The sequence below is a fragment of the Podarcis tiliguerta genome (genome assembly GCF_965153285.1).
Source record: "Podarcis tiliguerta genome assembly, chromosome: 2".
Classification (NCBI taxonomy): Eukaryota; Metazoa; Chordata; class Lepidosauria; order Squamata; family Lacertidae; genus Podarcis; species Podarcis tiliguerta.
In genome coordinates this window covers 112,493,700-112,518,694 of record NC_139535.1, presented here as the reverse complement: position 1 = coordinate 112,518,694, position 24,995 = coordinate 112,493,700, and the positions used below count along the sequence as shown (strand labels likewise).

Below are 24,995 nucleotides of genomic sequence, written 5' to 3'. Positions count from 1 at the left end.
CCCCCTCTTGATTCCCTCATTTCTGGGGGTTGGACTAGATGACCCATGGGGTCCCTTCCAACTCTTCCGTTCTACAATTCCCTCGCCTACAATTCTGACAACCGCTTCAGGTGAACCTGAACAAACAACACTGACACCAAACCCTACATATGGTAAGTAAAATAGAAAAATCGCCACCCCACCCCACCCATTTCCCCCCCCCACCTCTTTCCCCTTTTCTTCCTAATGTCTCAACAAATGAAAATGATTTGTAAAAATGTTACATGGGGGGAAATACATGAGAGAGAGAGACATTGCACACTTTTGTAAATCAACAAAATCTTTAATAAATAAATACTAGTCATAAAAAAGAGGCCTCCTCACCTGAAGGATATCAAAGCCCACCTGAAGTCCCAAACAAAACTATCAGATCCTGATCCACGCAGATCCATCCGTGTATGGAGCGATCTGTGTGGATCTGCATCTGATAGTTTACCACTCCCTGTTGTAGGGAATCACATATATAATTGTATGTTTGGGGACATCAGGTGGGCTTTGATGTCCTTCAGGTGAGCTTTGGGGTGTATGGCTTTCCTCCATCTCCTCTTCACAGGATTCCTCTGGAATGACAAAATCTTCCGCATGGCTTTCCTCCAACTCAACTGTGGATTTCTCTTCAATTACGAGATCCAGCAGAGAACCACACTTTCCACAAGTAGTTAGACTCTCGCTTTTTGCCACGCTTCTTGGGGTAATCAGCCTAACGGTTGCTATTTGACATTTATCTGTTGCGGTGGTCTTGACGCAAAATTTCTCAATCCCAACCAATGCTGCACTCAGCAGCTGGAAACCTGCAGCGATATAGCCTAGATAAATAGAAGGTCCAATATGCTGCTCGCTAGGAATTTGAGGCAATTCAAAAGCTTCTGGGAAGACAATTTTCCCATTATGTAAGACGGCAGACATGTTCCATATCACGGAAATCAGGACGAGTATCCCTGCAACTAAGTTCAGGAGAGCTGCAAGCCTAAAAAAGGTTAACACAAAATTCTTATGTTTTCTGGGCTTGAACACATTATACAAGGCAAATGAAATTAATCCTAGGGCTGTTGAATTCATAATGGTAGCTAATGCCATTAAATCCTGTGCAATAAAAATTTCCCTCGGGAGGCTTGGATGTTGCTCATTGAGATCTTCGCAATGCCAAAAAGAGTTTCCGTCGTTAGAAGGGTCTTTCCAAAAGCAGACCTGCCAGATGCCAATCCAGATGTTTTCAGAGCCAATCCCCTTGATGTTTTCCACACGCCACACTCGCCAGTTGACAACGGCTGTTGAGGCAATGCACATAATCCAGCCCAAAATATCCATCAGGAATGCACACAACTGGAGACCGGAAACTAAACTTAGCCACCTGACCACCAGGGAGCCTTCTTTAGCCCGCATGGGGGGTTTGGAGAGGAGGGGAGCAGGGGAGACCTTGGCAGACATCCTGGAAACAAAAGAGAAGACAAGATGCAGTGAGAGAGGGAATAACAAGCATGTCTAGTCATTGAAGGACATCCTCCCTCCTGCATTCTTCCTTCCATGCACAGAAAGAAGCAGCAAAAGAGAGAGTTCCCCTGCTCTCTCCCACCCCCTGGTTAGGTAGAGACACCTGATCCACACATACTTTCTTCCAGCAAACTGCTACTATTTAATCTACTCTTGCACTGTTCCTGAGAAAATGGCCAGAACCTCAGCAACCTGTTGTGGATGGGAGCTGCTCATGATTCGCTGTTCTGCTATCTGCTACTGCAAGCATAAACACAGCTATGGCATAGTGCGGAATGTTTAATCCATAAACTTACGTGAAATGCCTTCCTCAGCTACAGTCTAGCATGCCAGGAACAGAGCAGGTATTTGCTAGGTGTTCCTGAGCCTCAAGAAGACTGAGCTGTTGGCCACTGAGCTGACGTTCGCCTGAGCAGCCGGCCAGCCACAGCAGCAACTGCTCTGCAGAATTCTTAGGTCAGTTACAGTCCAGTTAGAATCCTGACAACAACACAAATCATAACTCCAAGGTACTGGTCATTTGGAACATCAGGAAGTGGAAAATGGGAGGGAACTCAGTTCCCTTCTTTCCCAATGCAGAGTGTCTATTCCAGGACACTGTGCAGTTAAAACGCGTTCTTCCTGAAGTCAGATTCAGAGCAGTTCCAGCAGTAAAAATCGTGATACAGTATGTGTATCTCAGTACAGATTTGTTTGATGGTCCTGAATGCATTTCATAAAGGATCTCCACGTACAAGAAAGGCTAATAGCATGAGGCCCTGAACAATAAGAATTGCCTTGGCAAAATTATTGAAGACTCCTTACAAACCTCTCATTCTTCTTCCCCATCCCATCTTGTTTGGAAATTATAGTAAGGGAGAAGATCTTAGCTCTTTTCCTTTGCACTGGGATTACATGGAATTTGTGCGATGGGACCCCATCCCTCACACCAATACCTTTGGCAATACCATTTTCAGAACCTAGGTGCCCATGATTTAAAATGGCTTTCCTAAGACACTTGCGTCAAAATATTTGTGTTGCTTTCTTCCTGTTCCTTTCTGTGTTGATGCTCCGAATGTGAGCTGCTCAGCTGCATGCAGTTTCCACTGAAGTGTGTGTGTGTGTGATTAACATTTGGCCAAGCAATGGGCCTAAATCCATCTATTTGACCTGAAATAACTTTGGGAGCCAGCCTTTAAAAATCTAAAGGAGATATCAAATTCAGAGGAATTAAAAGCTGTCATCTTTTTGACTATTTGAAACATCTTAGAACATACACAAATGTTAATGTTTGAAGGAAGGCAGCAAATGGAGCATTGGAGCCATCCATTCATTTCAGGAGTTGTGACCATTGATAAGATGAAGCACTTTCACATCGCATGGCAGTGTGCAGTGCTTTTAAAAAGGTAAAGCTAAAGGACCCCTGACAGTTAAGTCCAGTCACGGCTCTGGGGTTGCACCACTCATTGGCTTTACTGGCCGAGGGAGCTGACATTGGTCCGCAGACAATTTTTCCGGGTCATGTGGCCAGCAAGACTAAGCCGCTTCTGCCGAAACCAGAGCAGCACACAGAAATGCCGTTTACCGTCCTGCCGGAGTGGTACCTATTTATCTACTTGTACTTTGACGTGGTTTGGAACTGCTAGGTTGGCAGGAGCAGGGACCGAACAATGGGAGCTCACCCCGTCAAAGACGCAAGTCCAGTTCTGGATCTGCATGACATCATCCACACCCAAATGCTCTCCCGTTCTGTTTCCCCCACTTAATCCGGATACACCATCTCCATTGAAAACTCCATTGAAAACTCTGCTCAGTGACATTCTTCTTCAAACTTTGTCCCTTTTTGGTGCCGGATTTTATATGTCATTTTAGCTAATTCTGTGTATTCAAAAAATTTAGCCTGCCATTCCATAATCTTTGGGGTCTCCTGTGACTTCCACTTTTGAGCTACAAGGATCCTAGCTGCTACTGGAGCATATTGGAATAATATAATTTATGATCTTCCTTTTTTACTTCCTCCCCTATTATCCCTAATAAAAAAGCCTCCAGGCCTTTTTTTTAATGACTAGTATTTATTTATTTATTAAAGATTTTGTTGATTTACAAAAGTGTGCAATGTCTCTCTCTCATGTCTCCCCCCCATGTAACACATTTACAAATAATTTTCATTTGTTGAGACATTAGGAAGAAAGGGGGAAAGAGGTGGAGGGGGGAAAGATGGGTGGGGTGGGGTTGGGTGGCGATTTTTCTATTTTACTTCCTATATGTAGGGTTTGGTGTCAGCGTTGTTTATGCAGGTTCTTTGCTGTTCGCTTGTGTTCCTTTGGTGGTGAGAGAGGTTGGGTTTGGCCTAGGGTGTGGTTATTCATTTGTAGTTGGCTGTGGTGGTCCTTGTTTTCATGTGTGAGTGGGGTGGGTGGGTGTTTTGGATCAGCAACAAATCTACTTATTCGAAGACCTCCCTTAAAGCAGTAGTGGATCACCATGAAGAAGGCGCCACCACCCAGAAGGCCTCTGCCTGGTTCCCTGTAACTTGGCTTCTCGCAGGCGTCTCCTACGTTTTTCCTTCTAGCGCCTGCTGAAAACCTTTGATTTCACCCCCTAGAGGCACACTCCATTGCCTCTCGAAAGAGATACCCACAACTTCCCAGGGAACTCTGGGAATGGGAGTTCTGGGAGGGGCATAGGGGGTCTCCTAACGGCTCTCAGCACTACAGCTCCCAGAATCCTTTTGGGGGAAGCGTTTCAAGGTACCATATGGCTTTTAAGTGGATGTTGGGCGTGTAACGTCAGCTGTCATGCGTTCCCCATCCACTGGATGTCAGGATTTCCTAACAAAAACCTCCAAAACAAAGCCACACTCCTTTCTACCCCCTAAAAAAAGACCATCAACTGGAGAAAATGTGGTTTATCTGCTGGTATGATTGGTACAAGCTGAAGCGGGTGTCAGAATTGTAGGCGAAAGAATTGTAGAACGGAAGAGTTGGAAGGGACCCCATGGGTCATCTAGTCCAACCCCCAGAAATGAGGGAATCAAGAAGGGTCAGAAGTGAGAGAATGGACCCAATATTTGTCAGAATGGACCCAATAATAATAGGAAATATGCTTTTTTAAAGAATAGATTTGAATGCCAGCTCATTCATTCCATGCACATTTTTGAAAGGGGGGCTGGGTGGGTGGAAAGAGTGATTTCATCACCAGGGGGCTTCCAAGTCCTGGCAATTCACTCCTTGCATTTATTTAATATTTGAAGATTCCTTCTTGCTTCAACTTTGGTTTTGGGGAGTTTTATTTTTTATACAAGACAAAAACACAAATAAATAAGACAACCATAATGATTTAGTTAGACCCAGCCCATCCGGCTGGGTTTCCCCCTCTTTTAATTCTAATAGAGCATTAGAGTTCTGATATAAAAAAGGGAAGATAAGTTGCAGCTAAGGGTGGAAAAGAATAAAAACATCCTAGGAAATGGGATGGGAAGCAGATAATAGAAGGGGGGGGGGGGCTTACTACGTAACGAATCCTGATGTGCAATTTGTGGAATTTCAACAACAACAGCAGAACAAAATACTTAATAAAAACAAGAACAGAAAGAAAGCAAACCAATCCCTACCCCTAATTAGGCATTATCCAGGTAAAAAGCAAAAACTAAAGGACACAACTAATTCAAACCCATTCATTCCAATAGGCTTACTCTGAGTAGAATCTCACTGCATTGTCACCAGAGCTCCTTGCATTACAGTGTTTGGGTAATTTAAAAAAAGAGAGACACATTTGTTCTGAAATCCACTGAGGAGGCATGTGTTGTTGTTATTTTAAGAACCCAAATCATATTCTTTGTTTCTTTTAATTTTTGCCATCCTATATATTCTTGCCTTGCGCAATTCACTTATCCTCCCATCTATTTTCATTATATAAAAATAAATAATCTCCTTAATCTCCTTAAATTATGGTTGGTTGGTTAGTTAGTTAGTTCTTCATGGAAATTTTGAAGCTGGGTGCAGGAGGAAGTTGGGTGGGAAAAGGAATGAGGCTCCTTTAAATGAAGAGAGACAGAGAGAGAGAGAGAGAGAGAGAGAGAGAGAGAGAGAGAGAGAGAGAGAAGCAGAACTCTCTCCAAAGAACCAAAAATGTCACATTATGTCATGGGCATTTTTCTTTTTGCACAACAAGGGATAGAAAGGAAACTTTGGGCAATCTCAGAGCCAGAGAATATGGGACATCTGTGGCCCTCCAGGCTGTTATGGGCTGCAATGGGGGGCAGTGTGGTTTAGTGGTTAGAGCAGTGGACTGGGACTGGAGGTTTCGGATCATGCCCCACAGCCAGGCCATGTTCCTCTGGCCTCATGAGGAGCCTCTTTTGTGGGGCTAGCGAGTCGGGGCCTAGGCCACGTGGAAAGGGTCTTGCAGGGTGCGGCCTTCACGCCCACAGCCAGGCAAATTTATTTCATACCAAACCATATGGCAGCCATTTTGTCTTTTGCTATGTTCTCATTGGTAGCCAATCGGTGGACTAGCCCATGTAGCACTTTCCCAAAATTGGTCTGGCTCCGTATAAGGCAGCTTCCTCTGTTCTTATCATATGAAATACCCCACTTTGTATATTAATAGGAGCACGGGATGTTCTGCATTTATATCCGGGGGGGGGGGCCGAATCTCATGAGCGATATGTCCAAATGTGTTTTTACGCTTGGGGGGCTGCTGCGTCGCTTGTTCCTGAACCTTTTCTTCCTCCCAAATGCCCTGAAGATCCATTGCACACCTTGACTTGCATGAAACCTCCTCTCTCTTATTTTCTCAGGGAACCAGACCGGGAGAAGGAGGAATGAAGGAAAACAGAAATCTGGCCTGAGAACGGAGGTCCCTGTCAAGAGAATGGCCAAGATCTCCTCAGGTGAGGATGAAAGGGGAGGCAGGGAAAAGCAAAGAGCCCCTGAAAACATCCCCCCACTCGGGAAGAACTTGTCGGCCAAACCCCTGCACGGAAGTGTATCTGCATGAAGACGGTCAGCACTTTTCTATTGGATGGGTGTCGCTGAGCAGAGTTTTCAATGGAGATGGTGTATCCGGATTAAGTGGGGGAAACAGAACGAGAGAGCATTTGGGTGTGGATGATGTCATGCAGATACAGAACTGGACTTGCGTCTTTGACAGGGTGAGCTCCCATTGCTCGGTCCCTGCTCCTGCCAACCTAGCAGTTCCAAACCACGTCAAAGTACAAGTAGATAAATAGGTACCGCTCCGGCAGGACGGTAAACGGCATTTCTGTGTGCTGCTCTGGTTTCGGCAGAAGCGGCTTAGTCTTGCTGGCCACATGACCCGGAAAAATTGTCTGCGGACCAATGTCATGCTTAGTCTTGCTGGCCACATGACCCGGAAAAATTGTCTGCGGACCAATGTCAGCTCCCTCGGCCAGTAAAGCCAGATGAGTGGCGCAACCCCAGAGCCGTGACTGGACTTAACTGTCAGGGGTCCTTTACCTTTACCTTTTTAAAAGCACTGCACACTGCCATGCAATGTGAAAGTGCTTCATCTTATCAATGGTCACAACTCCTGGAATGAATGAATGGCTCCAATGCTCCATTTGCTGCCTTCCTTCAAACATTAACATTTGTGTATGTTCTAAGATGTGTCAAATAGTCAAAAAGATGACAGCTTTTAATTCCTCTGAATTTGATATCTCCTTTAGATTTTTAAAGGCTGGCTCCCAAAGTTATTTCAGGTCAAATAGATGGATTTAGGCCCATTGCTTGGCCAAATGTTAATCACACACACACACACACACACACACACACACACTTCAGTGGAAACTGCATGCAGCTGAGCAGCTCACATTTGGAGCATCAACACAGAAAGGAACAGGAAGAAAGCAACACAAATATTTTGACTGAAGTGTCTTAGGAAAGCGATTTTAAATCATGGGCACCTAGGTTCTGAAAATGGTGTTGCCCGTATTGGTGTGAGTGATGGGGTCCCATGGCACAAATTTCATGTAATCCCAGTGCAAAGGAAAAGAGCTAAGATCTTCTCCCTTAGTATTATGTCCAAACAAGATGGGATGGGGAAGAAGAATGAGAGGTTTGTAAGGAGTCTTCAATAATTTTGCCAAGGCAATTCTTATTGTTCAGGGCCTAATGCTATTAGCCTTTCTTGTACATGGAGATCCTTTATGAAATGCATTCAGGACCATCAAACAAAGCTGTACTGAGATACACATACTGTATCACCATTTTTACTGCTGGAACTGCTCTGAATCCGACTTCAGGAAGAACGTGTTTTAACTTCACAGTGTCCTGGAATAGACACTCTGCATTGGGAAAGAAAGGAACTGAGTCCCCCCCCCCCCATTTTCCACTTTCCTGATACTCCAAATGACCAGTACCCAGGAGTTATGATTTGTGCTGTTGTCAGGATTCTAACTGGCCTGTAACTGACCAAAGAATTCTGCAGAGCAGTTGCTGCTGTGGCTGGCCGGCTGCTCAGGCGAACGTCAGCTCAGTGGCCAACAGCTCAGTCTTCTTGAGGCTCAGGAGCACCTAGCAAATATCTGCTCCATTTCTGGCACGCTAGACTCTAGCTGAGGAAGGCATTTCACGTAAGTTTATGGATTAAACATTCCGCACTATGCCGTTAGGTGTGTTTATACTCAGTGGGAAAGGATAGCTGCAGTAAAGGTAAAGGGACCCCTGACCATTAGGTCCAGTCGTGACCGACTCTGGGGTTGCGGCGCTCATCTTGCGTTATTGGCCGAGGGAGCCGGCATACAGCTTCCGGGTCATTATTAAGCCGCTTCTGGAGAACCAGAGCAGCGCACAGAAACACTGTTTGCCTTCCCGATGGAGCGGTACCTATTTATCTACTTGTACTTTGACATGGTTTCGAACTGCTAGGTTGGCAGGAGCAGGGACCGAAGTCCTAGGCTCTGTGGTTTAACCCACAAAACAGCAAAACCATGAGCAGCTTCCCATCCACAACAGGTTGCTGAGGTTCTGGCCATTTTCACAGGAACAATGCAACAGTAGATTAAATCAGTAGCAGTGTGCTGGAAGAAAGTATGAGTGTCGGCTTCTCTGGATCAAGTGTCTCTACCTAACCAGGGGGTGGGAGAGAGCAGGAACTTTTTCTTTTGCTGCTTCTTTCTGTGCATGGAATGCAGGAGGGAGGGTGTCCTTCAATGACTAGACATGCTTGTTATTCCCTCTCTCACTGCATCTTGTCTTCTCTTTTGTTTCCAGGATGTCTGCCAATGTCTCCCCTGGTCCCCTCCTCTCGAAACCCCCCATGCAGGTGAAAGAAGGCTCCCTCGTGAGCAGGTGGCTGAGTTTAGTTTCCAGCCTAAAGATATCTGCATTCCTGGTGGATATTTTGGCCTTGCCGCTGTGCCTTGTGTCAACACTCAGTGTCAACTGGCGAGTGTGGCGTGTGGAAAACATCGAGGGGATTGGCTCTGGAAACATCAGGATTGGAATCTGGGATGTCTGCTTTTGGAAAGACCCTTCTAACGACGGAAACTCTTTTTGGCATTGCGAAGATCTCAATGAGCAGCATCGAACCCTCCCGAGGGAAATTTTTATTGCACAGGATTTAATGGCATTAGCTGCCATTATGAATTCAGTGGCCCTGGGATTAATTTCATTTGCCTTGTACAATGTGGTCAAGCCCGGAAAACATAAGGATTTTCTCTTTCGCTTTTTTAGGCTTGGAGCTCTGCTGAACTTAGTTGCAGGGATACTCGTCCTGATTTCCGTGATATGGAACATGTCTGCTGTCTTACAAAATGGGGAAATTGAGTTCCCTGAAACTTTTGAATTGCCTCAGATTCCCAGCGAGCAGCATATTGGACCTTCTATATATCTAGGCTATATCGCTGCAGGTTTCCAGCTGCTGAGTGCAGCATTGGTTGGGATTGAGAGATGTTGCTTCAGGACCACCACAACCGATACATCTCTAATAGAAACTGTAGTGGTGATTACCCCAGGAAGTGCAGTGAAAAGCCAGAGTCAAACTACTTGTTCGAAGTGTGGTTCTTTGCTAGATCTGGTAATTCAAGAGAAATCCTCCACAATTGAGATGGAGAAAAGCTGTGCAAGTGATCTTGTCATTCCCGAGGAATCCTGCGCAGTAGAGATGGAGGAAAGCCGTACACCCCAAAGCTCACCTGAAGGACATCAAACTCCACCTGAAGTCCCAAAACATACTATTATACATGTTATACCCTACAACAGGGAGTCGTAAACTATCAGATCCAGATCAACGCAGATCGCTCCATACACGGATGGATCTGCGTGGATCAGGATATGATAGTTTTGTTTTGGGACTTCAGGTGGGCTTTGATGTCCTTCAGGTGAGGAGGCCCTTTTTTATGACTAGTAGTTATTTATATATTTATTAAAGATTTTGTTGATTTACAAAAGTGTGCAATGTCTCTCATGTTTTTCCCCATGTAACATTTTTATAAATGATTTTCATTTGTTGAGACATTAGGAAGAAAAGGGAAAATAGGTGGAGGGAGGGAACGATGGGTGGGGGTGGGGTCGGGTGGCGATTTTTCTATTTTACTTACTATACGTAGGGTTTGGTGTTAGCATTGTTTGTGCAGGTTCTTTGCTGTTTGCTTGTAATTAATAAACCAAATAATAAACCAATATTAATTAAAATATTGACTCTGTTCGCATGATCTTGGCCGGTCTTAATGCACGCTCTTGTCCCGTTTTTCAGAGCCTCCTCCAGAGCAGACCCACTAAAGCCTAATTGGTGGGTCTACTCCTGTGTAGGATTCAGTTCTTGATAATTGTGCACTTGGGTCTGGGTTAAAGGTGGATCTACACGGATCCTCATGGATCCTCCACTTTTTAAAAAATAACTCCAACAAATGCGGTGTCAAATCACACCTGGAAGGCACGCCTACAGACTGGACTATCAAAAACGTGGATGCAGCACCACAAAAACATGGATCCGAGGCATGGATCCTCATGAATTCATATGATTTTTATAGTGAAACAAAATAAAAACACCATGATACTGTATACGACTTTTTAGTCTGTAAGCAGAACCAAAGAAATCACGCATCCACTGTTTCGTGCTGCCGAAATGGAGCAAAAACATGGTTAAAAAACACGCATCCTGATGAATCCTCATGATTTTTGCATTAGATCAGGCCAAAGTCACCATCAGATCAAACATCATGGCCATGGGCACAGCATGCAACACAAAAATCCCAGATCCATGGCTTCCTGGTGACACCGTAGCCCAAAAACGTGGTTTTGAAGCACGGATCCTCATAGATCCTCACTCTTTTCGCATTGGGCCTCCCCAAACTCACTGTCAAATCACACATCATAGCCAGGGGCACAGCCTGCACCACAAAAATCATGAGTTGCACTACAAAAATCACAAAAATGTCCTTACCTGCACTGTTAATGTCACCACTGGAGCAGTATTATTAGAGCCGATAGTAGAATATATGACTATATATTGTACCAGGATATGGTTCATCTTCAAGAACAGATCAAAGTATTAAAGAGGAGAAAAAAATATGAAACTGCTTACATACTGTCAACTAATATGCAGATTCAAGAAAGACTGTATGGCAAACATTTAAATCAGTGAAAAGACAAAAATTTTAAGAGCAGTTTACAATGGAACAATGAGAACAATTATGAATAAAGGAATAACATTTACTGCAAGTTAAGCCCTAAAACAAAATTGGTACAGTGGAACCTCGGGTTGCAGACATAACCCGTGACTGACACACGTCCGCAACCCACAGCGTTCGCATCCTGAAGCGCCACGCCTGCACAGGCGCAGGCGCAATTTGGCGCTTCTGCGCATGTGCGACTGGCGAAACCCGGAAGTAACCCGTTCCGGTACTTCCAGGTTTCCCGCGGTCCGCAACCCAAAAACACGTAACCTGAAGCGGCCGTAACATGAGGTATGACTGTACAAGAATGTTCTTTCAATGGTATATAACTTTGAAAAATATACAGAAGATGAATAATGCAATGAATGGACATTGCTGGAAATGTGATAGACCTTTAGGAATCTTCTTCCATTTATGGTGCACGTGAAAAGACCAAAAAGTTTTGGAGGGAAGTTAATTTTGAAGTGGAAAAATGTAAAAAACCACCCTAAATTTGCATTGGACCCCAAAACTATGCTGTTGGGAATGACTCCTTCAGCTACTGTATTGTGAAATCGTCAGTGGAACTATTTAGTTATATGACCATAGCAGTTAGAGTGGTGTTGGCTAACATATGGAAATCTGACATATGTCCTGAAATAGATGCATGGAAAGAGAAACTATCAGAATATGCAGTAATGGCAAAACTCGCCAATTTAGTAAATAATTGACTCATCTTTATAATTTGTGTACAACTTAACAGAACTGTAAGAAAATGAACATCTGTATGGATTTGTATAATAGACCTTAGTTACAAAAATATTTTCTGTTTAAAAATAGAAGCTTTGTGTGTATATGATAAAGAAAGAAATATATAGTAGAAGAAATCTTGTCTGTCTGATCTAGAAATGAAATCATATTTTCAAATAATTCTTGCTTTAGATTTTTATAATCATATATGGTATTTCTCCAATAGCAAACTACTTAGAATTGGAAATAATATTTAGTACACTAATCTTTGTTTAACTCTTGATAAATGTCAGCTTGCTGAGTTCTTTTGTACCATTGTGATTCAATGTTATATTTGCGCTCAACAAGGGAAACTCACATGACCTGAAGGTGTTGCTGTGCAATGCTAGGTCAATGATTCATAAGACCACTGCCATCCATGACTTGATCGTAGATGGAGGACTTGTCCTGGTATGTGTAACAGAGACTTGGTTGGATGGAGCAGATGGGCCTGTCCTTGCTGCTGCTTGTCCACCAGGTTTCTCTTACACACAGCAACCCAGGTCATGTGGGCGGGGGGCGGGGAGTTGCAGTAATTTTTAGGAAGTCACTAGCTTGCATCAGGCATCCTACTGGGAAAACCCAGTTCTCTGAGTGCATGTTCTGGAAGCTGGGCAATAGGGGCAGTACAGGATTCCTTTTGGTGTACTGACCTCCCCGCTGCACCAAGGATTCCCTGCCCGAGCTGCTTCAGGTCATGGCGGATGTTCTCCTGGAGATACCTAGTTTGGTTGTCCTAGGGGATTTTAACATCCATGCCCAGTGATGACCTAACTGTGGTTTACTGTGAAGGAAACTGCAAGGACTGGTACCACTGGTTTCGCATAGGCATTGATTCAAAAGATTCAGGAAGGGTCACCTTGGATAATGCTAAGAGACGGTTTGTTAAGATCCTTGCAAGAATTTTGCCGGCCACAGCTAACAGAGAGATGCCGCGATAGTTTCCGCAATCAGTTCTGTCACCTTTTTAAAAAGAGATCGATAATTTTGGCATCCCTGAAGTCTGCTGGGATCGCTTCTCTCTCCCAGAGTTTTTTGATGCGCTTGTGAAGTTGTTGTGTAAGTTCAATTCCACCCACTGGGAAGATTTCAGCAGGTATCCCATCAGGTCCACTGGCTTTGTTGTTTTTCACTTGGTTAATAGCTCTACACAACTCTCCCAGATTTGGAGATACAGCAAGCTCATCTATAATTTGTTTTTGCGGGATTTGTGAGAGGACCTCAGCAGCTATGGGGGAGTTGTGGTTAAGGAGATGTTGGTAGTGTCCTTTCCAGCACAGTGCAATAGCTTCTTTATCCTTTAGAAGTGTGGTACCATCTGCTGAGCGTAGGGGGCATATGCCATGATTTATTGGTCCATAGATGGTCTGTGTGGCTTTAAAGAAACTCTGTGCATCATGAGTGTCGGATAAGTGCTGGATCTCTTCAGCTTTCTTTTATCCACCAGGTGTTTTTTAGTTCTCTGGTTCTTAGCAAGCAGTGAATTGCCAAGACTTGGAAGCCCCCTGGTGATGAATTCACTCTTTCCACCCACCCACCCACCCACCCACCCCCCTTTCAAAAATGTGCGTGGAATGAATGAGCTGGCATTCAAGTCTATTCTTTTAAAAGCATCTTTTCTATTATTATTGGGTCCATTCTGATAAATATTGGGTCCATTCTCTCACTTCTGACCCTTCTTGATTCCCTCATTTCTGGGGGTTGGACTAGATGACCCATGGGGTCCCTTCCAACTCTTCCGTTCTACGATTCTCTCGCCTACAATTCCGACACACGCTTCAGGTTGTACCAATCATACCAGCAGATAAACCGCATTTTCTCCAGTTGATGGTCTTCTTTTAGGGGGTAGAAAGGAGTGTGGCTTTGTTTTGGAGGTTTTTGTTAGGAAATCCTGACATCCAGTGGATGGGGAACGCATGACAGCTGACGTTACACGCCCAACATCCACTTAAAAGCCATATGGTACCTTGAAACGCTTCCCCCAAATGGATTCTGGGAGCTGTAGTGCTGAGAGCCATTTGGAGACCCTCTATTCCCCTCCCAGAACTCCCATTCCCAGAGTTCCCTGGGAAGTTGTGGGCATCTCTTTGGAGATGCAATTTGTTTTCCACCCTTTCTCCTCGGTGAGACTGGTGTTGGCTTGGGCCTTGTCATTTTGCCCTTTTGACAATGGCCTATTTCCCTTGTCTTTCTCTGAAGAGGGGTTTCCCTTTGCTGGTTGGAATTTATTTCTGTTAGTCCCCCCCACTTTCCCGCCAAAACTTGGTTCATCGAACCTATGGTCCCCTATTTCATTTATTTGGTCAGCTAAGTTAGCGGCTTCTTGAAGTGATTTGAGGGTGTCTTTCCTTTATAAGATATTTTAATTGGTCGTTTATTGTTTCATAAAATTGTTCCAGAGCAAACATTTCTCTGATTTTTGGAGCAGAGTCTGCCCTCTCCTGTTCTAACCATTTTATGAGGTCGTTTGAGATTTTCGCCCCAAGCTGAGCGGATGTCTCCTCCCTCACTTTAGTCACACTTCTAAATTTCTTTCTCAGTTGTTCTGAGGTGATCCCAAACCTGGTGTATATTAGTTGCTTAAATATATCAACATTTTTTGAATAGTTCTCCAACATTTGGGCATAAATTTGTGCTAATGACCCACTGATCCTGGCTCTAAGGATCGTCATCTTATCCTCATCTTTCACTTGAAAGTCTTGACAAGCTCTTTCAAATGATCTAATGAAAGCCTCAAGGCAAACTTTTTTCTTAAACTCAGGAAAACGCTTTAAATCTACCTTCACTTGAGTTGGACTACTGGTGTTATTACTATTATTTTGATTCTCCGTAGCTGCCAATTCCAGTTTCCTCATCTCCAACTGAAATTGCATTCTTTCTAATTCCTGTGCAGATTTAATCTTTTCCAATTCCAGTCTATATTCTTGTTCTAACTTCCACTTTTCAAATTCTTCAGAGAATTTTGGACCTCCTGCCTCAGGTTGAATATGAGTTATATTTTCTAAACTCTGCTCTTCCCTCTGAGGATTTCCATTCTCCTCTCCTTCAGAGTTTTCATAAGTTGTTTCCCTCACAGGGTTTCTTATCTTTTTGGGTGACATATTGTGTGAGTGAGAACTATCAATAAATTAACAAATAAGAGAAATTTCCTCTCAGTCCTGTTTCTTTTGGCTAGGCTTCTCTCAAGACTCTGGTCCCAAAGTTCTGCTATGGGTTTTCTCTCTAACCCTTCAAGCTCTCCTTCCTCTGACCAGGAGCCTAAATCCTCGTCTACCAGAACAGACTTTGAGCTCTCTTTGTTATCTTGGCTTTGCGGCTTATCTTGGGTACTGTTATGTACTGAAGTTCTCACCCTGGGCCAGCAGGGGGATACTGTAGATAGTTTTCACTCAGGTCCACGTCAGTTATTTTAGGCGGGAAACCCTAGGTTGTTGTTGCTACAATGTTGACAGCCGGCTCCTATAAAAGCAGGCCGGCTGAGCTGTTTGCTGTTCAGTTCTGTTCCAGCTTACAAAATAAAGGGCTGCTTTGGAGAAATCGCTGTGCCGTCTGCCATGTCTACCCACTATTCAACAGGTACCTCACAACTACACCCCCCCCCCGCTAGGTAATCCCTTCACAGATTTACCCTTCCCCCTCCAGGTGTCTTGTTTTTCCCACCCAATCCCACCACTTCTGTGGTGACAGGTAGTGATGTTATTCCACCGTAGGTACGGTTGTGATCCCACCTACGGTTGTTATCCCACTGCTGCCACCAATTTTGTGGCGATCACACAAGGTCCCCGGACGTTTGACGGTCTATTGACCCTGTGCCACCACTGTGATTGCTTTCTTTTTTTGCAAATGCTCTTTATTGAGTTTTTCACAAACAAAATAAAACAATATTTTAGTCATCCTCTTATGTCATCTTATTTACACTGCGTATATACACGCCCAGACTTCCTTCCTTCCCAGCTGCGGTTTTCTTAATATAGATCTTCTCTTACAGATTCTTATTCACTTCTATACACATCACAGGATTTATGTTAACCCTGCTGTAGTTTTTAAACTTCTACAGTTAATTCTTATGTATGCCACAAATTTACCCCATTCTTCTTCAAACTTTGTCCCTTTTTGGTGCCGGATTTTATACATCATTTTAGCTAATTCTGTGTATTCAAAAAATTTAGCCTGCCATTCCATAACCGTCGGGGTCTCCTGTGACTTCCACTTTTGAGCTACAAGGATCCTAGCTGCTACTGGAACACATTGGAATAATTTATGATCCTCCTTTTTCACTTCCTCCCCTATTATCCCTAATAAAAAAGCCTCCAGTTTTTTCAGGAATGTATACTTAAAAAGTTTCTTCAGTTCATTATATATAAAGTCCCATTTTTTTTTCATCTTTTCACACTCCCGCCACATGTGGCCACCACTGCGATTGCTTTCTTGGCTGCCACCACCCCGTTTCTCAAGGGGACACACGGAGTCCAGACAGTTGTTAACATTAACAAATAATCAGTTTATTTTTAAATGCAGGAACAAGCGTATGGTTTCAGTTTATTTTTCTCTTGTCACTTTCTTAATCTTAGTTCCTAACAACTCCAAACTGATTATTCCAACTATCTATCTGACTCAACCTAACAATTCCTCTCACTCTCTCACAATACAACTTGACCAACCCACTGCCTATTCCTCCCTTTTCCTGCTCCAACTCCCAAACCTCAACTGACTTTCAAAACTTTTACTCCCCCCTTGCATCCTCACTGGCCAATCACATCACACCCATTTTAACCCTTTCCTTATGAGGGGGTTTCCAAGTCCTGGGTTCTCTATCCCACATCCCACCATCACAGCGGATAGAGTTGACCTATTCCGGGGGGACGGGGTGCACCTGACCCCACTGGGCAATGACTTCTGGCTGCAAGACTTGCGACTTCGGGACTGGATAGATTGCGGGGTTTGATTGGTCCTCGGTTGTGGGACTTGGAGGCAAGACCCCTTAGGGCCTCGAGTGGCGGTTTTAGGCCTTGGCAAGGTAGCCTTTAGTCTAACATCAAGTTGGGGGGGATGGATTTATACTCCCTCCCCATGCGGTGGTGCTTGCAGGGCCCATTAAAGGGCAAAACCGGGAGTCCCTGGCCCTAGAGAGGCGGCATGTAGGTCAAACTCCCCGGACGAGATCAGTGGAAGGGCATGCTGTGTAAGTTTGCGTTTTGCAGTCCCCTCTCACTGGGCCTCAACTGCCTGCATATCCTCAGCCAGGAGGGCTGAGAGGGCTACCTGCCAAGGCCTGTGCCAAGTTTCCCACTTCTGAAGTTCAATAAAGTTGTTTCCAATTTGAACCCGTACTCTGGTCTCTTGTCTTATCATTTGGGGGAAAGGGTGAAGGACATTCTTTATGACCCCCTTATCTGATGAGATCCTTGGAGCAATAGAGACGCTTGAAAGAGTCAAAATGACAGCAGGAAAAATCCCTTTATTTTGTCATGACAAAAATGGTACAGACACGCGTTGCCCGATGTCTGGCCCCGAATTCTAAGCGAGCCAGCTTTTTATACATTTGCAGAATACAATACCACCTGATTTCTTGTAAACCACCTGCTTTCTGGGAAATCGAAAGTTATAGTAAGTTCCTATTACCATGTAAGGTCTTGCCTCCCTCTTTCCTGCCATGGCCCACTACGGCCATTTGCATTCCTGAGTTTGCTTATCTCTTTACAACCTTGAATAATAAACATTTGAGCCTGCTCCATCAATGCCAGCCTTGTTCTCCTGACGGACTTCTCCTTTCCCAGAAAGGCCTTTGGCGGGGGGGTTGCTATGGCCCTACACACTGAAGCAGAGAGAACTGCCCTGTGAGAGGGGATGCACAGGTTTTGGACCACTACTGTGAAGGTCCCTTTGCTACACCTCAGATAGTGGGGGAATATGGAGCAGGAGCTGCGTAAAAGATGGGAAGAACAGGTAGGCTCACATGAGACGTGGTGATTCTTTGTGTATTCTTGACTTGTGTCATTCAGGGATTCAGCAGAACAAGCTAGCTCATAGAACTGAGCCTTGAAATCAACTGGAAGCCTATGAAGATGTCTTAAATTTGGCATTACCTTATGCAATTCTTACATCTGTCCCTGGGGACATTTTCAAATAGCTTCCAATGGAAAGGAATTGCAAGGGAGACATTTATGCCAGCTCTTGAGTTACTCTAAATAGCCCCCGCTTTGTGTCCTAGTTATTTTCCAGGCCTAAATCATAGAATTGTAGAGTTGGAAGAGACCACTAGGGTCATCTAGTTCAACCCCCTGCAATGCCCAACCTTGGACTCAAACCCACAACCCTGATATTTCGAGTCTCATGCTTTACCAACTGAGCTATCTCTGGCCTCAAGGCAACAGCCACTTATGGGAGTTTGCATCACAAAGGCCAGACAATGCCTCTGCAGTGGCCAATCAGATGCCTCTCAGAAAGTCCCAAGCTGGGTGGGTTAGCAACAGCCACCTTCCTTTGCTGTTCATTGGCAATGATATTCAGAGCCATATCATCTCTGAACCAGGAGTTTCCATATACTAGCCAGATAACAGTTCCATGTGACACCCACCTTACCTTCCTGGCATTCTCCTTCAAGTCGTGAATGAATTGGGCCAAGACCCAGGTCAGTGCTGATCGTTGTATCTGGCAACACTGCCATGAAAGATTATCAAGAAACTTCAATTGGTACAATATATATAGCTGTCATAATTTTGACTGGTACAGCCATGTGTATGTATACTAAAAAGGGACACAGGTGGCGCTGTGGTCTCAACCACTGAGCCTCTTGGGCTTGCTGATCAGAAGGTCGGCAGTTTGAATCCCCGTGACAGGGTGAGCTCCCGTTGCTCTGTCCCAGACCTAGCAGTCTGAAAGCATGCCAGTGCAAGTAGATAAGTAGGTACCGCTGTGGCAGAAAGGTAAACGGCATTTTGGTGTGCTCTGGTTTCTGTCATGGTGTCCTGTTGTGCCAGAAGCAGTTTAGTCCTGCTGGCCACATTACCTGGAAAGCTGTCTGTGGACAAACACCGGCTCCCTCGGCCTGAAAGCGAGATGAGCACCGCAACCCCATAGTCGCCTTTGACTGGATTTAACTTTCCAGAGGTCCTCTACCTTTACCTTTTTTTACCTATGTATACTAAAAACAATTAATGAACTTACAGGCTTTTTTAAAGGAAGGTTTTGGGTTTTTAAAACTTTTATTGAGAATTTTAGCATAACAATTTATCAAAAACATATCATCCTCATTCCCCCCCCCATTTTCCCCTCCCCCCTCCCCAAGAAACCTCCCCCCCCCCCCGGACTTCCCTCAGCTCCTCTCTCTGGTTTTTCAGCACATGTTATTCTCTGCATATTATAAAATTGTAAAAATCCTTAAGTTATCTGTCTATATGTTACCAATAATAAATTAGTGAATGTTTATTCAATTCTGAAGGAAGGTTTTAGTCCTTATGATTGGGGGAAATAGATCTGAAACTCCATGAACAGTATCTGGTGAAATCTCAAAAGGGTGCAGCTCAGAATTTCCATTGATTGGAAAGAGTTAAAAGTCTCCAAGTCTAATGGGGAAATCTTAGAATTGTAGAGTTAGAAGGGAACCCGATTATCATATAACCCAACCGAATATGCTGCTGTCCCATATAGGGATCGAACCTGCAACCTTGGCATTATCAGCACCATGCTCTAACCAGCAGTGGTGGCCTAACTTGGCCGCCCCCCAGATGTTTTGGGACTACAATTCCTATCATCCCTGACCACTGATTCTGTTAGCTAGGGATGATGGGAGTTGTAGTCCCAAAACATCTGGAGGGCCGGGTTTGGCCACCACTGGCTGCTAAGCTATCCAGGCTCCTTCCTTCAACAAGCTTATTTACAAACTGGATCCCGACAAAGCCTCACGCAAAGGAGATAAGGAACAGCAGCCAGAACAGGGTAGGAAGAAGACAGGGTGGCAGATTGAGAAGCTGCTAAAGAAGAAGATCAAACCTCTCCATTCTTAAGGAAATCAGCCCTGAGTGCTCACTGGAAGGACAGATCCTGAACCTGAAGCTTTGGCCACCTCATGAGAAGAGAAGATTCCCTGGAAAAGACCCTGATGTTGGGAAAGATGGAGGGCACAAGAAGAAGGGGACGATGGAGGACGAGATGGTTGGACAGTGTTCTTGAAGCTACCAGCATGAGTTTGACCAAACTGTGGGAGGCAGTGGAAGACAGGAGTGCCTGGCGTGCTCTGGTCCATGGGTCACGAAGAGTCGGACACGACTAAACAACTAAACAAGAACAACAAAAGAAGATGCAGCCCAACCCAGCAACTGGGAATTTCCAGTACAGGAAATGAGACTGACTTAATGCTTTTCAGTTAGTAAATTTGAGGATTATTTCTGGATCAGCCAGCAGAGGGAACTCCTTTGCCATAAATAGCATAAGAAGGTTGATCGCACATGCTGATTTTGATTTATCAAATAAATTTGAGAGCGGGTGACTAAAAAGAAGTGGTGTAAATGAGGAAAATTAGAGGGAGCTAGGTAGGGAGATCCCTCTGAACTACCTGTTGGTGAGATGGCTTTTTCATTACTTATCCTTTCTTGCATTCCTAAAATTCCCACAGGAGATAGCAGCAGAAGTTGTTGGAGAGTCTCAGTTTTGTATCAAACAGCTATCCAGGCACAATTCTCGGAGCGATCCTGCAACCTGAGATAGCCTTTTGGGACTGGTTGCAGCAAGGTTGTGTTAGGAAGAGATACTTAAGAGAGAGCAGTCAGGGACACAAGAGCTGGAGGGCTCTTAATGACACAGAGTCATGATCACCCTGATCCTGATCTGATAATCTCAGTACGTTACCTGCTTAATTCTTTTCCGCTGCTCTTCCCCTGCTTCAGAGAAGGTTTCTGAGACCAAGGTTTAAACTTCTAAAACTTGTTGATTTAAAAGTTGATAGAATACCATTTAATCCTAAGATCCTTCCATGATAAAGTAGGGGGAAACATATGCCTTTGCTTTGATACTAAAATATAAATTTAAAAATCAAGTGTTTGGTTTTTAAACAGTGACATCATGAAAAAGCAGCATCAAGCACATGGCAAGAAAGAAGAGAGAAAAATCTAAAGAAAGGGAGGAAAGGGGGAAAACAATGCATCGTCTCTTGTTCCTGGCATGTACATTATAAGCATCATAGCAATGAACACCTGAACTATTGCTGCAATAATAATAATAATAATAATAATAATACCCTGCCCATCTGGCTGGGTTTCCCCAATATAAGAGAAAAGTATGTAACATTGATTCAGGACAACATAGACATCTCTGCATGTGCTGACCTTTTGGAAAGCCAGTACAGTGGTAACTCGGGTTAAGTACTTAATTCATTCCGGGGGTCCGTACTTAACCTGAAACTGTTCTTAACCTGAAGCACCACTTTAGCTAATGGGGCTTCCCGCTGCCGCCGCACCGCCGAAGCACGATTTCTGTTCTTAACCTGAAGCACTATTTCTGGGTTAGCGGAGTCTGTAACCTGGAGCGTCTGTAACCTGAAGCGTATGTAACCTGAGGTACCACTGTACTGTAGTTGGAGAACAGCACCGGAGACAGACATTACACTACAATTTGAGAAAAGATTCTTGCTTTATGAAAACATGGGGCTTAAAACAGCAGACTTCTAGCTTGCTTACTGTTTACCAGTAAAGAAGGTGCTGTATAGTATGAAAACCTGGCCAACCCCACAGGGGTACATGTAAAACCCTCCTAGATGTTCAGCGTAGTCCAGCATAGCTTAGTTGGTAGAGCATGAGACTCAATCTCAGGGTTGTGGGTTTGAGCCCCAAGGTGGGCAAAAGGTTCTTGCATTGCAGGGTGTTGGACTAGATCAAGCATAGCCAAACTTGGCCCTCCAGCTGTTTTGGGACTACAGTTCCCATCATCCCTGACCACTGGTCCTGTTAGCTAGGGATGATGGGAGTTGTAGTCCCAAAACAGCTGGAGGGCCAAGTTTGGCCATGCCTGGCCTAGATTATCCTTTTGTTCCCTTCCAATTCTATGATTTGTGTTCCGTTCTAAGTAGAGCCCATGACTATTATTATTAAGCTTATTCTGAAATTCTTGTCTAGATTTTGTTTGGGTCCATCATTCTTAATATTTCCAAAGATGCTGAACAACATATAAAATTGTAAGTCTCCAGGCAGACCAGTTTTTCATCTGAAGCAGCAAATGTAAAATTCAAAAACAGTTTGTAGGGGTATTAGGCTGGCTTTTGCATCAGCTTTGGAAGAAAGCTTCTATTTCCAACATTATTAATCGATCGAATGGAGATTTAAATGTGGCTTGTGTCCCAGTCAATGCTGTGCTGTTGCCATGGCCTGGGGGCTTTGTCATTGTCAAAGCCTTGCTACTCTGTGGGCTGAGTTAAATTTAAAGATCAATTGAGAATTGCCTATAGTGTACGTAAACCTCATTGTGCATCCCTAAACAATTATGATAGAAGCCTTTACTCACTCACTAAAGTAATTGCAATTCCCAGATGATTCTGTTTGAATTTGGTTGAAAGTTGCTTTGAGTTGGCATGGGAAGAAAAAGCAACTAACAAATTTAATGAATAATAATAATTCTGGTGTATCATGTTAAGAATCAGAGTGGGGTGAGGTGAGAAAATGTGTCAGGCAACACCTTTGGCCCAGTCATTCAGCTTGAAATATACTCAGAGTCGAGAGTGGATTTCATGCTCTTTATTCAGCTCATAGTGGTGAGGAGGAATGAAAGTCCCCCCAAAGTATCTGCTTTATATACCGGTATATTATTTACACAATGGGCTGCACGTGATTGGCTAATTCCGGAATTCACCTGTAGGCCAATCAGGTTGTGGATTCACTTCCATCTGGAGCTGGATTGGGTGGCTCCTGCAGACCAATCATACTGCTGCATTTTTCTAGGACCAATCAGACTGCTGCATTCTGAATCCCATTGTTCTAGGACCAATCAGACTGCTGCATTTTGGATCCTATCCAACTTAGTGCATAACACAGCTGTAAGCAGAAAAAGAAGGAATCCACTGTATAGGAACATACACCAACAGGAAAAAACAGGCCAGCATAGAAGGACACAAGTAAAAAGTAAAGGACCCCTGGACAGTTAAGTCCAGTCAAAGGCGACTATGGTGTTGCGGTGCTCATCTCACTTTCAGGCTGAAGGAGCCGGTGTTTGTCCACAGACAGCTTTCCGAGTCATGTGGGCCGCATGACTAAACTGCTTCTGGTGCAATGGAACACTGCGACGGAAACCAGAGTGCACAGAAACACTGTTTACCTTCCCACCGCAGTAGTATCTATTTATCTACTTGCACTGGTGTGCTTTTAAACTGCTAGGATGGCAGGAGCAGGGACCAAGCAACGGGAGCTTACTTCGTCGCGGGGATTCGAACCACCAACCTCCTGATCAGCAAGCCCAAGAGGCTCAATGGGTGGCGGGTTGCGCTGTGGTCCAAACGACGTTTCCATGTGCTCTGGTTTCTGCCATGGTGTTCTGTTGCGCCAGAAGCAGTTTAGTCATGCTGGCCACATGACCTGGAAAGCTGTCTGTGGACAAACGCCGGCTCCCTTGGCCTGAAAGCGAGATGAGTGCCACAACCCCATACAGTCGTACCTCGGCTGCTGAATGCCTTGGAAGTCAAACGTTCCGGCTCCTGGGTGATCAAAAACCGGATGTGAGTGTTCGGTTTTCGAACTTTTTTTGGAAGCTGAACGTCCAGCGTGGCTTCCGCTATTGTTTCCGGCGTGCCTGCGCAATCAGAAACCAATTGGAAGCCATGCCTCGGTTTCCAAATGTTCCAGAAGTCCAACGGACTTCCGGAACAGATTCCGTTAGACTTCCGGTGTACAACTGTAGCCACCTTTGACTGGAGTTAACCATCCAGGGGTGCTTTACCTTTTTGACAAAGACATAATATATGGCAAGCAAAGTGCAATGAATGTTTTTGTCATAATGTACGCGCTATTAAGAGGGATGCAGGTGGCACTGTGGTTGAACCACAGAGCTTAGGACTTGCCGATTAGAAGGTTGGCGGTTCAAATCCCCACGACGGGGTGAACTCCCATTGCTCAGTCCCTGCTCCTGCCAACCTAGGAGTTCAAAAGCCCATCAAAGTGCAAGTAGATAAATAGGTACCGCTCCAGTGGGAAGGCAAACGGTGTTTCCATGCGCTGCTCTGGTTCGCCAGAAGCGGCTTAGTCATGCTGGCCACATGATCCGGAAGCTGTACGCTGGCTCTCTCGGCCAATAAAGCGAGATGAGCGCCGCAACCCCAGAGTCGGCCACAACTGGACCTAATGGTCAGGGGTCCCTTTACCTTTACCCGCTATTAAAAGACATACAGCACATGCAAGCGGTACTCCAGATTCATCAAAATAAGTACACTATTACAATTAATAATATATTCTCATTATGTCTGATGCAAGGAAATTATTGGGAGCAGCGGAGCACCTGTAGCAAACAGGACTCTACTTGTACCCGACATGGGACCTCAGAAGGTGAGTCACCCTGCTCATGGTCTGGGAAAGTTTACACTATATTGTTTGGCTTGGGTTGCTACCATTTTCTTATATATTGTCTGTTGAAGGAGGGGTTTCTCTTCAAAACTGGGATCACCGGGCTCCGGGCCTGTTTGCTATAGCTGTTTCGCCTCTCCCAAGAATTCCCTTGCGTCAGAGATAATGAAAATATATTATTAATAGTAATATGGTACTTATTTTAATCATTCAGTTGTGGCATGGCATGATCGTGACAGCTGTTCTCTCCACAAAAACTTGAGATACAGTCATACCTCGGGTTAAATATGCTTCAGGTTGAGCGTTTTCAAGTAACGCTCTGTGGCGACCCGGAAGTAACAGAGCACGTTACTTCTGGGTTTCGCCGCTCGTGCATGCGCAGACACTCAAAATGATGTCACGTGCATGCGCGGAAGCGGCAAAACTCAACCCGTGCAGACGTGCAGTCGCATGTTACGTTCTACTAAGGATGCGAATGGGGCTCCAGAACGGATTCCGTTCGCATCCAGAGGTACCACTGTACCTGCAAATGACCTCTG

The 24,995-nt window shown here is 44.6% G+C and overlaps 3 protein-coding genes across 5 annotated transcripts in view; 2 read left to right on the top strand and 1 right to left on the bottom strand.

Annotated features, from left to right (window-relative positions):
* LOC310672217 (claudin-34-like) lies at positions 1 to 2,437 on the bottom strand. The gene is made up of 2 exons (XM_083429035.1): positions 1,827 to 2,437; positions 1 to 1,468 (listed from the first exon to the last, which is right to left on the bottom strand). Exon 2 carries the CDS (start codon positions 1,465 to 1,467, stop codon positions 472 to 474), a length of 996 nt encoding a protein of 331 aa, XP_083285161.1. The 5' UTR covers position 1,468; positions 1,827 to 2,437; the 3' UTR covers positions 1 to 471.
* A 2,595-nt stretch (positions 2,438 to 5,032) lies between these two features.
* Positions 5,033 to 9,944, top strand: LOC310672454 (claudin-34-like). Of its 2 annotated transcripts, none has more exons than XM_083429613.1 (2): positions 5,033 to 6,403; positions 8,745 to 9,944. In XM_083429613.1, the coding sequence occupies exon 2, from the start codon at positions 8,746 to 8,748 to the stop codon at positions 9,742 to 9,744; it is 999 nt and encodes a 332-aa protein (XP_083285739.1). In that variant the 5' UTR covers positions 5,033 to 6,403; position 8,745; the 3' UTR covers positions 9,745 to 9,944. The 2 variants fall into 2 exon arrangements, with proteins under 2 accessions (XP_083285739.1, XP_083285740.1); XM_083429614.1 differs by having other exon boundaries at positions 5,033 to 6,515.
* A 7,366-nt stretch (positions 9,945 to 17,310) lies between these two features.
* Positions 17,311 to 24,995, top strand: part of LOC310671576 (glycoprotein-N-acetylgalactosamine 3-beta-galactosyltransferase 1-A-like) — a 33,824-nt gene continuing 26,139 nt past the window's right edge. The window contains exon 1 of one of the 2 annotated variants that reach the window (XM_083427859.1): positions 17,311 to 17,863. The gene's annotated coding sequence lies outside the window, so the exon portion shown is untranslated. Of the gene's footprint in view, positions 17,864 to 18,321; positions 18,611 to 24,995 lie in introns of those variants that run through there. The other variant, XM_083427858.1, reaches the window with a different exon arrangement.

What these genes read in the sequence shown, in the direction of transcription:
- LOC310672217 (XM_083429035.1), bottom strand. Translation starts at nt 1,467, where the DNA reads ATGTCTGCCAAGGTCTCCCCTGCTCCCCTCCTCTCCAAACCCCCCATG.
- LOC310672454 (XM_083429613.1), top strand. Translation starts at nt 8,746, where the DNA reads ATGTCTGCCAATGTCTCCCCTGGTCCCCTCCTCTCGAAACCCCCCATG.